Here is a 15,225-nt window from a genome sequence, read left to right as displayed (position 1 = left end):
GGCCACCAACCTCCACATTTCAGAGCAGCCCAGGCTGCCCAGGACTCCATCCAACCTGGCCTTGAACACCTCCAGGGATGGACGGGGCATCCACAGCCTCTCTGGGCAGCTGTTCCAGCACCTCACCACTCTCTCTCTAAAGAACTTCCCCCTGACATCCAACCTCAATCTGCCCTCCCTCAGCTTCAAACCATTTCCCCTTGTCCTGCTGTTATCTCCCCTTTCCAAGAGTTGACTCCCCTCCTGTCTGTAGGCTCCCTTTAGGTCCTGGAAGGCTGCAATGAACTCACCCCGCAGCCTTCTCTTCTCCAGGTTTGAGTTGGAAGGGACCCTTAAAGGCTACCTAGTCCCACTCTGCAATGAACACCCACAGCTACATCAGTGCTCACAGCCCATCCCCTGATCTCGTTTGTCTGCAAGAATGAGGCACCACCACCTCTCTAGGCAACCTGTGCCCTTAATGTAAACAACTCCTTCCTTATATCCAATCTAAACCTCCCCTTTGTACTTGGAAACCCATTTCCCATTGCCCTATCATGATAAAGAGTCCAAGAGACATGCTTAGCTTGGTTGACTGCTGGTTACACACTGCACCAGAGAGATGTTAAGGCAGTTGTGCAGTTACTCAGCATCCCCCAGGGGTCTGTCTTGGGACCAGTGCTCTTTAACAACTTTATCAATGACATGGATGACAGAATCGAGTGCATCCACAGCAAGTTTGCTGATGACACCAAGCTGAGTGGAAGGAAGGGATGCCATTCAGAGGGACCTCGAGAGGCTAGAAAGGTGGGCCTGGCTGATTCCAATGACATCCAACACAGCAAAGTGCAACGTTTGGTGCCCGGGCCGGCGCAATCCCAGACTTTAATACAGACTGGAAGGAGCGGTCCTTGAGAGCAGCCCTGCAGAAAAGGACCTGGGGGTCCTGGTGGATGAAAAACTGAACATGAGTCAGCAGTGTGCTCCTGCAGCTCGTAAAGCAAACGGGATCCTGGGCTCCATCAAAGGAGGGGTGGCCAGCAGGGACAGGGAAGTGACTGTCCCCCTCTACTCTGCTCTTGTGAGCTGGAACAGCTGCCCAGAGAGGCTGTGGATGCCCCGTCCATCCCTGGAGGTGTTCAAGGCCAGGATGGATGGGGCCCTGGGCAGCCTGGTCTAGCATTAAATGAGGAGATTGTTGGTTCTGCATGTGGCAGGGGGGTTGGAGCTTCATGATCCTTCAGGTCCCTTCCAACACGGGCCATTCTGTGATTCTGTTACAACTGCTGCTCTGCTAGAGCTGTGCTGAGTAACAGCAACGAGGAACGCCTCTTCTTATGGTCTTCCAAGTCGCACGCACCCCAAGGCACAGAGCTCACCACTAAGGCAAGCTAGAGCTCTCCTGAAAGCCAAACCTAGAAGCCAGAAAGAGGAAAAAATATATTTGTTTTCTTTCTGATGGACGTAAGAAATGAATTGCTGCTTTTTGAGAGTGCTGCTTTTGTTCCAAAAAAACAATCACCAAAAATAAACCTCCATCAGCTGCAAAGCCACTCAGAAATACTGAGACAGGAGATCTACTATATTTTATATGCCTGGGATTTAAAAAAAAATAAAAATAGGAGCGTGGTCCATTTCTCAATTTTACTGTGCCAAGACAGCCACAGTGTAATGATTCAAGCCTATGTTTATACTGAAGCCTATTTTTTTTTTTCAACTGAAAACTTGGACTTCCACACCCAGTAGGCAACATTTTTTAAGTGCATTCCAAGCTTCCCTCAAACAGTTCCAGTCAAAACATCACCAGATTTTAATTCCGTCAAGAATGCGAGCATCTCATTAAAGGACTGCCTAATTATAGGTAACGTGCCCAGACCACAGATTCTGTGGCATCATTATACAGAATAGCATTCAGAAGTAACACTACCAACTTTTTGAGAGAAGTGCTGAGACCTCTGCAGCGTGTTACAGCACAGCAGCAGAGAATTATGCTGCCTGTCTTCAAGTAATTAAGAGCTTGGAATTAAACCTCACAGTGCTCCAGCAGTCACTGGTGGTGAGAAAGAGCAGCCCAAGAGGAAAGAAATGCCATCAGCTCTCAAGAAAACTGCAAGATTTAAAGGGGGGAAAAAAGCTTGTAGGTCAAGCAGTCTTGTGCAAGGAAAGCCTTTCAAGAAAGACAAACCCAGTGTAATGTTAACACTGTCCATACAGCTTTCCTGAGATTTCCACCTTTGTAAGATTGCAGAATTCAGAACTTGCAGAGGAAGCACTGCTCCTAGTCAAATAGAGCCAGGAACACCAGGAACATCATGGCTGCTGAACAGAGCAAAGGACTTTGGAAGAAAAAGGAAAGGTGATGATGAAGGACAAATTCCTGAGCAACGTAAAGGAAAAAAAAAAAGATGATGTTCTTATGGAAAGCCCTCCCAGCTGCTTCAGAGCTGATCAGGAATTAGAAAAACCATGATGAGATTCCCCCTAACCAGAGGCAAACCACTCCAGAGCCCAAGACAGGCTCTAAGAACATCCAGGTGAGCAGCATTCCCTGCAGCTGGGACCTGGAAAGATAGGAAGAGAAGGAAGTCCTCACTCTGCCTCAGGACAGGAAAAGCAAAGCACTCTCCTAACTTTCCAGAATCTCTTATGGGATCCTAATATATATGAACATTCATACACATACATAAATACATATTCCTCATCTCCAGGCACTTAATGTTTAGCAGCACCACCCCTGCTGTGACAAGGCTGCTCCCCAGCACAGGGCACTGGGCTGTAGCTGCCACGTTAGATTTGCTGTATTTAAAACCAGAACCATTATTAGCTTCTACTTCAGTAAACTGACTCCTAGCCAGCACTGCCATAAACCTTATCGCAAACCTACCGACAGCACTGGTGCAATCACAGAACTGCACCCACGTTCCACTGGAGAGTGCAAAGTATATCCACAGCAAAAGGTTACATGCACTTTATTAAAGCTGAGATACTCCAGTACATAAAATGGCATGTTAGGAGCACAAGGAGCTAACTAGAAATATTCATTCATACCTTTTTTTTTTTTTCCACAGTGCACTGCTCACTTGGGCTCGTTGTGACAGAAATGAGGCAGAAGATGCTGAAGCACACATAATGGTTTTAAACTAAAGGATTTAGTTTAAGGGTTTTAGTTTTAGGGTTTGAAACTAAGGAATGAAGGGGAATGGTTTAAATAGTTTTAAACTAAGACAAGGGAGTTTAAGGTTGGATATGAGGAGGAAGTTTTTCAGCCAGAGGGTGGTGAGGCAGAGGAACAGGTTGCCCAAGGAGGCTGTGGATGCCCCATCCCTGCAGGCATTCAAGGCCAGGCTGGATGTGGCTCTGGGCAGCCTGGTCTGCTGGTTGGCGACCTGCACACAGCAGGGGGTTGGAAGTGGATGAGCATTGTGCTCCTTTGCAACCCAGGCCATTCTATCATTCTAAGATTCACTCTGTCCTTGTACTGGGGGTGTAAGCACAAATTCCTGTTCACCTCCTTCACCTCTGCACACTTGCATGCAGCAGTTCTGAACTGTACTGCTCAACACCACGTATTAAAGCATCTTGTAAATAGAGGTAATCAATTAAAATACAGAGCTCAGAATGGAATAAGGAAAGGAAGAGATGAAGCAGCCGGGAGAAAACAAAAAAATTAGCTGACAAATTGGGAAGGGGAACAATTTTCCATGAGGAGGAGAGGAGGAAGGCAGAACACACTGCACAAAGACATGACAGCAAGAAGGCAAATAGCAAAGAAATAGGGTGAGAGGAGAATCCATCCCTGAAGGCTGGATGTGGCTCTGGGCAGCCTGGTCTGGTCGTTGACAACCCTGCACATAGAAGGCGGTTGAAACTCTGAGGTCCTTTTCAACCCAGGCCATTCTATCATTCTATGACCGACCACACTGCTGTTCCATCTCAGCCAGAAGGCATGCAGTCTTTACATCTCCTTTCAATGTAACACAACATATGCACTCAACTGACTCCATGTGATGAAGTAACATAGGATCAGCACATCCAGACTGCAGAAAGTTTGCTAAGACTCAAAGCAGGTGGCCCTTCCAGCTCTGTGATTCCTCAGGCTGCAACCCTGCCTTCTGCTGAAGCCTCAGGGTGCAGACTTACCTCCAACCACCACTGGGGAGAAGAGCTGGGAAAGGGGCTGAGTGCCCTCACCCATCTGGCTGCCCCAGCATGGGAATCCACAGAGCGACAGCACGAGGAGCTGGCAAGCAGGGCTGGCCCTGCAGAGGCAATGCAGTCTTCAGCATGGATTAAAACTGCAACATAACCACTGGCAAAGCACGAAAGCAAAGAAATGATTGAAAAGAAAAAAGCATTTTATGACTACAATTGCAAAACCTGTAAAAGCACACGAAGTTGCTTGGAAAATGAGGCACTGAGATAACATGCAAGGTAAAGGTGCTATCAGCTGAACAGCTATTGGGATCATAGGCAGCACAGATTACAGAAATATCAACTGGAATCCCAGCGTGGATCAGGTGGAGCTCTTTACAGTTTTGCAGACACACAAAAGCTATGCCTACATCTTGGCAAACTAAGGGCAGTTTCACACCACCAACACGACTTCTTGACTACCACCAATAAAACAACACAACGTTTAAAACCAGAACAAGATATTTGAGAACTACCAGCACCCCTGATACAAATCCAGCCACTCCTAACCCAGTTGGCCATTGGGAATGGGATGAACTTGCTGCCAAGACACAGCCAGGTGTGCACAGAGCAAAGCACCTGCAGCCAGGGAGAAGCTATAAAGGATGCGTGCATCACAGCAACAAAGCTCAGAGCCTTTTTCCTCTGGAAGGCAAACTCTGCAACTGTAACAGAAGAGAGAGACAACCTCCTTCTAGCAAGACCAGCGTAGATCCACTACATGAAAGGACACGATGGCTTCAATGAGCTACAGAAGATGCCTTGCCTAGAACTGTGCCAACTGAATCACTTGTTCCACCAATTCCCCAGTCACCAAGTATGAAGAAATGTTAACACAAAGAGCCAAAGAGAGAATGATAAACACAAAGATATTTTTAAACCTACTTGCTAATAGACTTCAAACACACATTTTTCATTATAGCCTTGTCAGGTCATAAAAAGATATTCCAGCTTTGCTGCTACTAAGCTGTCACAGAGAAGGGAAAACGCAGAGCAGTTTGTGAGGCTGCAATAGATCTTACAATTTTTATGCATCTTACAATTTTATGTTGTGTCAGAAGTTGTCCAACCCCAAGCAAAGCTCTCAGCTCAACTACCTGCACGTAGCTTTGTCGAGTTCTAAGCATGCTCTCCGTAAGCAAAACACAGCGCCTTTCTTCTCGGCCTCTATGACCTGAAGCTACATTCTTGGCATGCTAAACACTGTATTATCAGTGAAAAAAAGACATATTTTAGATGTAATTAAGCACAGTGGTTTGGTGTACATACAGCCCTAAGGAGATGTGCTATCTGCAGAGGGGTGGAGAGAAGCCAGTTACACCTGTTTGCCTCAGCCTCTACTGAGAAGAATCCCATTGGGAATAAACAGCACCAGCCTTCATCCTCTCCAAATGACACTGTTTAAACTTTCCAACTGCAAACACTCAAAACAGTGCTCAGTTTTGGAAAAAATATCAAAGCTACTGGAATGAAAAGTATGTTTATGATCTGGTTTACTGCCAAAAGTCATCTGCCTCTACTACAGCAGACAATGGGTGCATTTCAGTACAATTCATAAGAGAACTTTGTGATCTTTTCCTCACATCCCTTCTGCATTACAGACACTTGAAGTTTTAGAGAAAACTGGACTGAAATGATATTAAGAATGTAATTAAGAGCATTAAAGCCCAGACAAGTGCTTTGGTTTATATACATTGCTGGCACATATATACCAACATATACATACCAGCATTTTTCAGCAAGCATTCCTAAGCCAGAACTCTGCTGTCCCCTCCATTCCCATTCTCTGCTATTTGAACAACTCCTGGAGGTACTGGAGCTGCCATATCCCTCACATGGCTCCATGTTTAACATGCAAATCCACACAGTGATTCTACAAACACAGACTGACTGTAACGAGGATGCTGAACAGACCGTGCCTGTTTACTGATCATCTTAATGAATTAAATAATCCCATCTCTTAATCCATAACATCAACATTTACAAATTAAATTAACATTAAAAATTAAGTTATAATAAAAATAAAACATTCCGAGCCAATGTTTCCACGTGTTTTGCTGTTCTAGAACCCACAACGCTCAGGATGCCTTTCAGCAGGAAAGCAGCCTGAAGGAATTACAAACACCTGAGAAACAAGGGGAAAAAAAAAGAGGAGGAAGAGAGCATCCCCACTGCTGAATTCTGGAAGGAAGAACCACGCTAAAAATTGGTCCCCTCCAAACAGGGCAATCAATCCCCTACAGAACATCACGCAACCACTGCCACCTCTTCTGTTAATAGGAAAATTTCATGTGAAAGGATCAAAGAATCACAAAATGGGCTGGGTTGCAAAGGAGCACAATGCTCACCCAGTTCCAATCCCCTGCTGTGTGCAGGTCACCAACCAGCAGACCAGGCTGCCCAGAGCCACATCCAGCCTGGCCTTGGATGCCTGCAGGGATGGGGCATCCACAGCCTCCTTGGGCAACCTGTTCCAGTGCCTCACCACCCTCTGGCTCAAAAACTTCCTCCTCATATCCAACCTGAACCTCCCCTGTCTCACTTTAAAGCCATTCCCCCTTGTCCTATCACCATCCACCCTCATAAACAGCCGTTCCCCCTCCTGTTTATCCACTCCCTTCAAGTACTGAAGGCCACAATGAGGTCTCCCTGCAGCCTTCTCTTTTCCAAGCTAAACAATTGCAGTTCCTTCAACCTTTCCTCATAGGAGAGCTGCTCCAGCCCTCTGATCATCTTAGTGCCCTCCTCTGGACCCGCTCCAAGAGCTCCACGTCCTTGTTGTGCAAAAGCAACACAGAACTGATAGCACGTAGGTTTTCCCTACTGATCTTTAAATTGTAAATGCAAATATTTTCTTTATTCTGGTAAAAAAACAAACAACAAACCCCCCAAACCAATCTATTTAAAAGTGCTGCTCAAAGCTCTTCCTAGCAAGATGTAAATCATCAGTGGTTTTAAAAGATCTGTAATAATTTTAAACAGCCTCTTACAAGCAGTAAATCAAAGTATCCATCTATTATATAGAGAAATACTGCTGAAAAGCCCAGTGCTTTTGGTCTGTTGTTTGGGAGTTGTTTTTTTTTTTTTAAACACTTCCCCCATTGAAGAGAAGAAAAAAGCGTTTGCATTGTGTTAGCTGCAGTTATAATTTCCAGCTGTGTCAGAACTTTAACAGCCTGAAAGCAGGAAATCCAAAGAGGAAATTCCATCGTCAGTTCCTGAAGTTTTGTAACTCAAACGTTCTTCCAAAAACTGGATCCTAAAGGAATTCTGGTAATGCTCTCTGTAACCTTACCTGATATCCTCAAGTAGCTCACATTCTGCCTGATGCTTGGCCTGCAGCTTTGTCATCTGCTCCACCTGGATGTTTTTCAGCTCCTGTGTAACTTTCACCTACAAACAAACACAGACCACATATATTTTTGGTAAAGTTTAAGCCAAATCTCGACAAGAAATACATAATTCCTTTCCCTCATTTGTTTTGAAATGGCACATTTCAGTGGAAAGTTGGGACACAGCACTGAAAATGCAGTTTTACCCTCAGCAGAGTTAATAAAAGCTGAATTCAGTGCCTGTGCAGGCTGACACCACATGCGGTGAGGCTCCCAAACTTATGCCCAAACATGAAAAAAAGTGCCATTTTATTTCAAAAGGCAAAAGGATGGTTTGTGTGCAACAAAGGACTTCCACCTGTGAAAAAAGCTTGGAAAGAAATGGGTCAAGAGGGTAAAAATTGGCAGCTCATAGGCATTTATAGCACTTAAATTGTCCCACAATTGCTGTCACCTTAAGACAGCTTGAACACAGAATCACAGAATGGGCTGGGTTGCAAAGGAGCACAGTGCTCATCCAGTTCCAACCCCCTGCTATGTGCAGGGTCGCCAACCAGCAGACCAGGCTGCCCAGAGCCACATCCAGCCTGGCTTTGACCATCAGGCTGTTCCTCAGCTGAGCACCAGAAGGGCTACCTCTGAAAGGCTTCAGGAGGTTGGGTTTGGTGCCGGTGTGATTTTCCTCTGATCCCCGTGATCATTCAGCTCCATTTCAATCCTTTGGGAGCCTCCCCAGCAACCAGCACTGTGGCACAGGGAGCAGGGATGCACAGCCACAGAGGGTCATGGGGGGGGAGTGTCTGTTCTGTTTTTATAGGGCTCTCTGACCTTCTTGTGACCACAGGGAATCTGTCAGGCTGAAAAGTGATCAGCAGATCAATGAAGACATCATGCACTCGTGAGGACAGAATGCCCAACCCAATGGACACAGAGAGACAACTCAAATCCCTTCACAAGCCAGGAGGAGGAAAAAAATCTACACCTCATCAACTAGCAAAAGCTTCCTCAACCCTATCACTGAAACAATCTCCAGCAACAAGGACCCTTTAATGACATTACACTGACAAGTTCTGCACAAGAGAGCCCACAAGACAACACACACAAAAAATGAAGGACAGCCCATGTACATCCCCGCCTTTAAACAGAAAAAGGGTCTATTTTTAATGTGAACTTCAACATTTCTCATTTGTATATGAGAGAAATCAGCTCAAAATAAATCAACCTACACGAGATGACCCATGTAATGGAAATAAACTCAAGTGCCATCATGTCAGCAACGAATGACACACACGTTGTCATAGATCGGAAGCCAAACACGAATTAAAATAGCAGTAAGATTTGCTCTGCTTTGGTGAAATGTGAGGTGAGGAGGCAGGAAGGAAGAGGGCTCCAACAGGAGGCTTCAGCCTGCATCCCCTCACAGCCTACAGGCATTACAGCCCTGCAATCCCACCTCCACAGAATGGCTTGGGTTGGAAGGGACCTCAAGGATCATGAAGCTACAGCCCCCCACCACACACAGGGACACCAACCTCCACATTTCACAGCAGCCCAGGCTGCCCAGGGCCCCATCCAACCTGGCCTTGAACACCTCCAGGGACGGACAGGGCATCCACAGCCTCCCTGGGCAGCTGTTCCAGCACTTCACCACTCTCTCTGAAGAACTTCCCCCTGACATCCAACTGAAATCTGCCCTCCCTCAGCTTCAAACCATTTCCCCTTGTCCTGCTGTTATCTCCCCTTTCCAAGAGCTGACTCCCCTCCTGCCTGTAGGCTCCCTTTAGGTCCTGAAGGCTGCAATGATTCACCCCACAGCCTTCTCTTCTCCAGGCTGAACAAGCCCAGCTCCCTCAGCCTGTCTTTGTAGTGGAGGTGCTGCAGCCCTCTGATCCTCTTTGTGCCCTCCTCTGGACCCTCTCCAACAGCTTCCTGTCTTTTTAGTACTGGGGGCTCCATATCTTGACGTAGTACTGCAGATGGGGACTCACAAGAGCAGAGTAGAGAGGGACAATCTCCTCCCTGTCCCTGCTGGCCACCCCTCTTTTGATGGAGCCCCACCTCCACACCCATCCATCTCTGCATCACTTAGGAGACCTTTGAGATTCACTTTGAGCAGCAGCCTGACTGCATCTCAGCAGACAGCAATGCAAAGGGCACACATGGATCTCAGACTGCCCTCCGCCACCCCCAGGAACCAGCATCTCCCTGCCCCACGGCCAGCTTGGGGGCTCCGACTCCCCTTTCATATAGCAAAGCCCCACTGTGCAGCCTTCCAAATATCAAAGAAACCCATCCCCACACAGCAGCATGAGGCTCAAGATTTTGTTACAGCTCACATCTGCCACACAGCAACCTGCCTGTACCAGGAGCAGCCTTTTCCCAAACCCACAGCCTTAGTGCAGCCAGCCCAACGTCATCAGTGCCCACCCTCCCCAGCACCCAGTGCAGAGCTCTGCCCCCAGCCCTCCCCCGTGCCTTGATGCCTGCAGACCTCACCTCTGAGTCCCCCAGCCCCAATTTACCAATGCTCCCCCCCAGCCCTTCCCTTCTCTGCATCTCCCAACCCAACTCCAAGCAGCCCCTCCACAGCCCTATTTCTCCTGATCAGGACCGCCCACAATCCACTCACAGCCCACTTCACTGCCCCCACATGTGCCCAAGAACCCACTCCCAATGCCCAAACACAGCCCTAAATACATCCCTGCATGTATTCAAGGCCAGGCTGGATGTGGCTCTGGGCAGCCTGGTCTGCTGGTTGGCGACCCAGCACATAGCAGGGGGTTGGAACTGGATGAGCACCGTGCTCCTTTTCAAACCAGGCCATTCCATCATTCTATCATTCTAAATCCCACTCAGCACAAATACTCCCACTCTGTGACCACCCCACACCCAAACCAGCCCCAAATCCCATTCAGCCCCACCACCCTCCCAAACCTGCCCTGAATACCCTTCAACTCCAAACAGAGCCCCAAATTCCCATCACTGCTCCCCACCCAAACACTGTCTCAAATCCCAGCCAGGACCTCCACACACACCCAAACCTGCCGCAAATCCCAAATCCCACTCAGCTCCATAACACTCAAACACAGCACCCCCCCAAAAAAAACTACCTCAAATCCCAGCCAGGACTCCCCCCAGCCCAAACCAGCCTTAAATCCCACTCAGTTCCACCACTCTCACCCCAACACAGCCTCACACTGCACTCCCCACCCCCAAATACTGCCTCAAATCCCAGCCAGGACCCTCCACCCCACCCCAAACTAGCCCCAAATCCCACTTAGCTCCACTGCCCCCCCCCAACCTACCCTGAATGCCCCTCAACTCCAAACAGAGCCGCAACCCCCGTCACTCCCGCTGTTCCCCTCCCAAACACTGCCTCAAATCCCAGGACCCCTCCCCACCCCAAACCAGCCTTAAACCCCACTCAGCTCCACCACCCTCACCCCAACACAGCTTCACACTGCATCCCCCCCCAAACACTGCCTCAAATCCCAGCCAGGACCCCCCTATACACCCAAACCAGCCCCAAATCCCACTCAGCCCCACTGCTCCCACCAACCTTCCCTGAATGCCCTTCAGCGCCAAACAGAGCCGCAAATCCCCATCACTCCCACTACCCCAGTCAGGAACCCCACACACACCCCAACCCAGCCTTAAATCCCACTTAGCTCCACAACACCCAACACAGCCTCACACTGCACCCCCCAAACACTGCCTCAAATCCCAGCCAGGACCGCCCCCCCCATACACCCAAACCAGCCCCAAATCCCACTCAGCCCCACTGCTCCCCCCAACCTTCCCTGAATGCCCTTCAGCTACAGAGCCCCAAATCCCCATCACTACTCCCCACCCAAACACTGCCTCAAATCCCACAACCCCCCCCAGCCCAACCCAGCCTTAAATCCCACTCAGCTCCACAAAACCCCAACACAGCCTCACACTGCACCCCCCTCCCAACCCCCAAATACTGCCTCAAATCCCAGCCAGGACCCCCCCATACACCCAAACCAGCCCCAAATCCCACTCAGCCCCACTGCTCCCCCCAACCTTCCCTGAATGCCCTTCAGCTACAAACAGAGCCCCAAATCCCCATCACTACTCCCCACCCAAACACTGCCTCAAATCCCAAGACCCCTCTCACCCCAACCCAGCCTTAAATCCCACTCAGCTCCACCACCCTCACCCCAACACAGCCTCACTCTGCACCGCCCGCCATATACTGCCTCAAATCCCAGCCAGGATCCCCCATACACCCAAACCAGCCCCAAATCCCACTCAGCCCACCCTGAATGCCCTTCAACACCAAGCAGAGCCCCAAATCCCCATCACTACTCCCCCCCCAAACACTGCCTCAAATCCCACGACCCCCCCCCAGCCCAACCCAGCCTTAAATCCCACTCAGCTCCACAACACCCCAACACAGCCTCACATTCCCCCCTCCCACCCCCAAACACAGCCTCAAATACTAGCCAGGACGCCCCATACACCCAAACCAGCCCCAAATCCCACTCAGCCCACCCTGAATGCCCTTCAATACCAAGCAGAGCCCCAAATCCCCATCATTACTCCCCCCCAAACACTGCCTCAAATCCCAGGACCCCCCCCAGCCCAACCCAGCCTTAAATCCCACTCAGCTCCACCACCCTCACCCCAACACCCTCAAACCCCCCTCAGCCCCACCGCCCCCCCACCTCACGACCCCCCCGATCCCCACCCAGCCCCACATCCCTCAGTCTCCCCTAGCCCCCCCCCACACACACACTCCTCACTCAGCCCCACAGCCCTTCCACAACCCCAACAGAACCTCAAACCCCCACTCACCCTCAGCCCCCCCCCGCCCAACCACCGCCTCAATCCCAGTCAGGACCCCCCAACCCCCCACCCCAAACCCCACTCAGCCCCACACCCCACACAGCCCCCCCCCTCCCGAAGGCGGGCCCTCACCTTCCTCGGCGGGGGCTGCATGGTGCTGCGCGGGGTCTCCACATCAATTCCCCCCCCCGGCAGCAGGACGCGACCCCCGCTGCAGGAGGAGGAGGAGGGGGAGCGGGAGGAGGCGGCGAGGAGCGGGCGGCCGCCGTTTGCCTCCCGCTTCAGGCTGAGAGAACGAGGCGAACGGAGGGAAACGCGGCCGTCTCTCTCTCTCACGGTTCCGAACGGGCGGAGAGCGGCGTCCCGAGCCGCGGCCCTGAAAGCGGGGAGGGGAGGGAGGCGGGGCCCGGCGGGGCGGGAGGCGGCGGAACGCGGCTCGGGAGCGCCGCGCTGAGGGGAGAGAGGTGGCGGGAGCGCGGCCCGCCATAGAGGGAGCAGGCGAGAGGAGGCCGCCGGGCTGCCTAGAGCGGTCACCATAGAGACGGAGGAACAGAGAGGCGGCGTGAGCGCCGGCACGTGGGGAGTGCGCCGCCATGCGGCTGGGAGGGGTTTTCTGGGAGGGGGTGCGTGGGGGGCATAGGGGGTGTAGAAGGGGTGCATAGGGGGAATATAGGGGATGTATAGGGGGAATATAGGGGATGCACAGGGGGAATATAGGGGATGCACAGGTGATGCATAAGGGGTGCATAGGGGTATATAAGGGGTGCATAGGAGTGCATAGGGGGTATATGAGGGGTGCATATAAGGGGTGCATAGGGGATATATAAAGGGTACATATAAGGGGTGCATAAGGGTATATAAGGGGTTGCATAGGGGGTGCATGTAAGGGGTGCATATAAGGGATGTATAGGGGGTATATAAGGGATGCATAGGGGTTGCATAGGGGTATATGAGGGGTATATAAGGGGTGCATGGGGAGTGCATATAAGGGGTGCATAGGGTGTATATAAGGGGTGCAAAGGGGATGCATATGGGATGCATAAGGGCTGCATAAGGGATGCATAAGGGTGCATAGGGGGTATATAAGGGGTGCATAGAGGTATATAAGGGGTGCACAGGGAATGCATAGGGAAGGCATAAGGGGTGCATTGGGAGCATATAAGGGGTGCATAGAGGTGCATAGGGAATGCATTGGGGTATATAAGGGTGCATAGGAGATGCACAGGGGATGCATAAGGGGTGCATAGGAGGTATATAAGGGGTGCACATGGAGTGCATAGGGGTATGCATAGGGAGTGCATAGGGCATATATAAGGGGTGCACAGGGGATGCATAAGGGGTTAAATAAGGGGTGCTCAGGGGAGCATAGGTGGTATATTAGGGGATACATAGGGGATGCATAGAGGGTGCATATGGGTGCAAAGGGGGTGCATGGGTTGTGTATAGGGGAGCATAGAGGGTGTATAGCAGAGCAGAGTGGGTTCATGGGAGATGCATAGGAGGTGCGTTGGAGGTGTATGAGGGGATGCTTGAGGTGTGCATGGGGAGTGTGGGGTATATGGGGGATGTATAAGGGGTAGATAGAGGTTGCATGGGGGGTGAATGCATAGGATGTGCATGGCAGGGTGCATAGGGGTGCTTAAGGGGTTGCATGGAGGTGTATGGGGGGATATTTGGGGTGTGCATGGGAGGTGTGCAATGTAGGGGAGGTGTATAGGTTGCATGGGAGGTGAATGCAAAGGGAGTGCATGGTGAAATGCATAGGGGGTGCTTAAGGTGTTGCATGGGGAGAGCACAGAAGGTGCATTGGGGATGCAAGGGGGTTTGTGTGGGTACAAAGAAGGTGCACAGAGGGTGCATGGAGGTGGGTAGGAGGGGGGTGCACACGGGGCTGTGTAGTGGGTGCATAGGTGTTGCAGAGGGCTGCACAAGAGGGTGCCAGTCGTGAACATGAGGATGCATAGAAAAGGCACAGGGAGTGCACACGGTTGTGCACAAAGGTGTACAAAGTGGTGCAGAGGAAGGGTGCATGGGAGGGGGCACAGAAGGGGCACAAGGGGCTGCATGGGAGGGTAATGAGAGCACTGGAGGGTGCACAGAAGAGGTGCACGTGGGGATGCACGAAGGGACGCAGGCACATGCAAAGGTTTGATTGCAAGGCGTGCACAGGGATATGCACAAGGTGGTGCTCAGGGAGTGTGCAAAGAGTGAATAGGAGGCGTGCAAGGGGTGCACACAGATAATGCAGGGCTGTGCACAACAGCAGTGCTGCTCCCCACCACGCACTGCCATGTGATGGTGATTGGGCAGCCTTGGGTTCAGTCTGCACGGCCTGACTCTGCCTTAGCTTATTAGAACTGCTGCAATGAAACCTTTGAAATATTAAACTGCATTTGAACATTTCCTTGAAGAAAATCACCAGGGTGGATTGCAGAACGCGAGGCAATTCTCCTAATTGCATTTCCCCAAGTGCTTCATCACTGCCTCCTTCATCACTGATGCTCTGCTTCACTCCAGTTCCCAACCAGTGACCCTCTCCCTCCCCTGGTTTTAAGAGCCTTTAACACTTCCACAAGCTAAATGCAACTTGGATGCTCCATCCTCCTGCAGCTATTTGTTTATTTAGTGCTGCTAATTAGTCGGACTCACTTCCCCCAGGAAAGCTTCTTTAAGTGATGCAGTGCAGCAGTGTCCTCTGCTGACACACACAGCAGCTCCGTGCTCCAGCTGCAGAGTGCTGCAGGTGTCTGGGTATGTGCAGGACAGGAGATCAAGCCCTGCCCTATAGACCTCATATGGGGATGGATAGATCTCATATGGGGATGGATAAACCTCATGGGGATGGATAGATCTCATATAGGGATATGTGGATCTCATATACAGAGGGATAGATTTTGTAAGGATGGATAGA

At 50.5% G+C, this 15,225-nt stretch overlaps 1 protein-coding gene across 2 annotated transcripts in view; it reads right to left on the bottom strand.

Annotated features, from left to right (window-relative positions):
• The window catches only part of FCHSD2 (FCH and double SH3 domains 2), a 126,762-nt gene extending 114,041 nt beyond the window's left edge, over positions 1-12,721 (bottom strand). For both annotated transcript variants that reach the window (XM_031606098.2, XM_031606100.2), the window contains exons 1-2: positions 12,447-12,721; positions 7,466-7,563 (exon numbers count right to left, since the gene is read on the bottom strand). In XM_031606098.2, coding sequence (XP_031461958.1) covers positions 7,466-7,563; positions 12,447-12,467 — 119 coding nt within the window. In that variant the 5' untranslated portion in view covers positions 12,468-12,721. The remainder of the gene's footprint in view (positions 1-7,465; positions 7,564-12,446) is intronic.
• Between the last annotated feature and the right edge of the window lie 2,504 nt (positions 12,722-15,225).

The sequence above is a fragment of the Phasianus colchicus genome, chromosome 1 (assembly GCF_987193195.1).
Source record: "Phasianus colchicus chromosome 1, bPhaCol1.hap1.1, whole genome shotgun sequence".
In the NCBI taxonomy this organism is placed as follows: domain Eukaryota; kingdom Metazoa; phylum Chordata; class Aves; order Galliformes; family Phasianidae; genus Phasianus; species Phasianus colchicus.
This window is presented reverse-complemented; position numbering and strand designations above follow the sequence as displayed.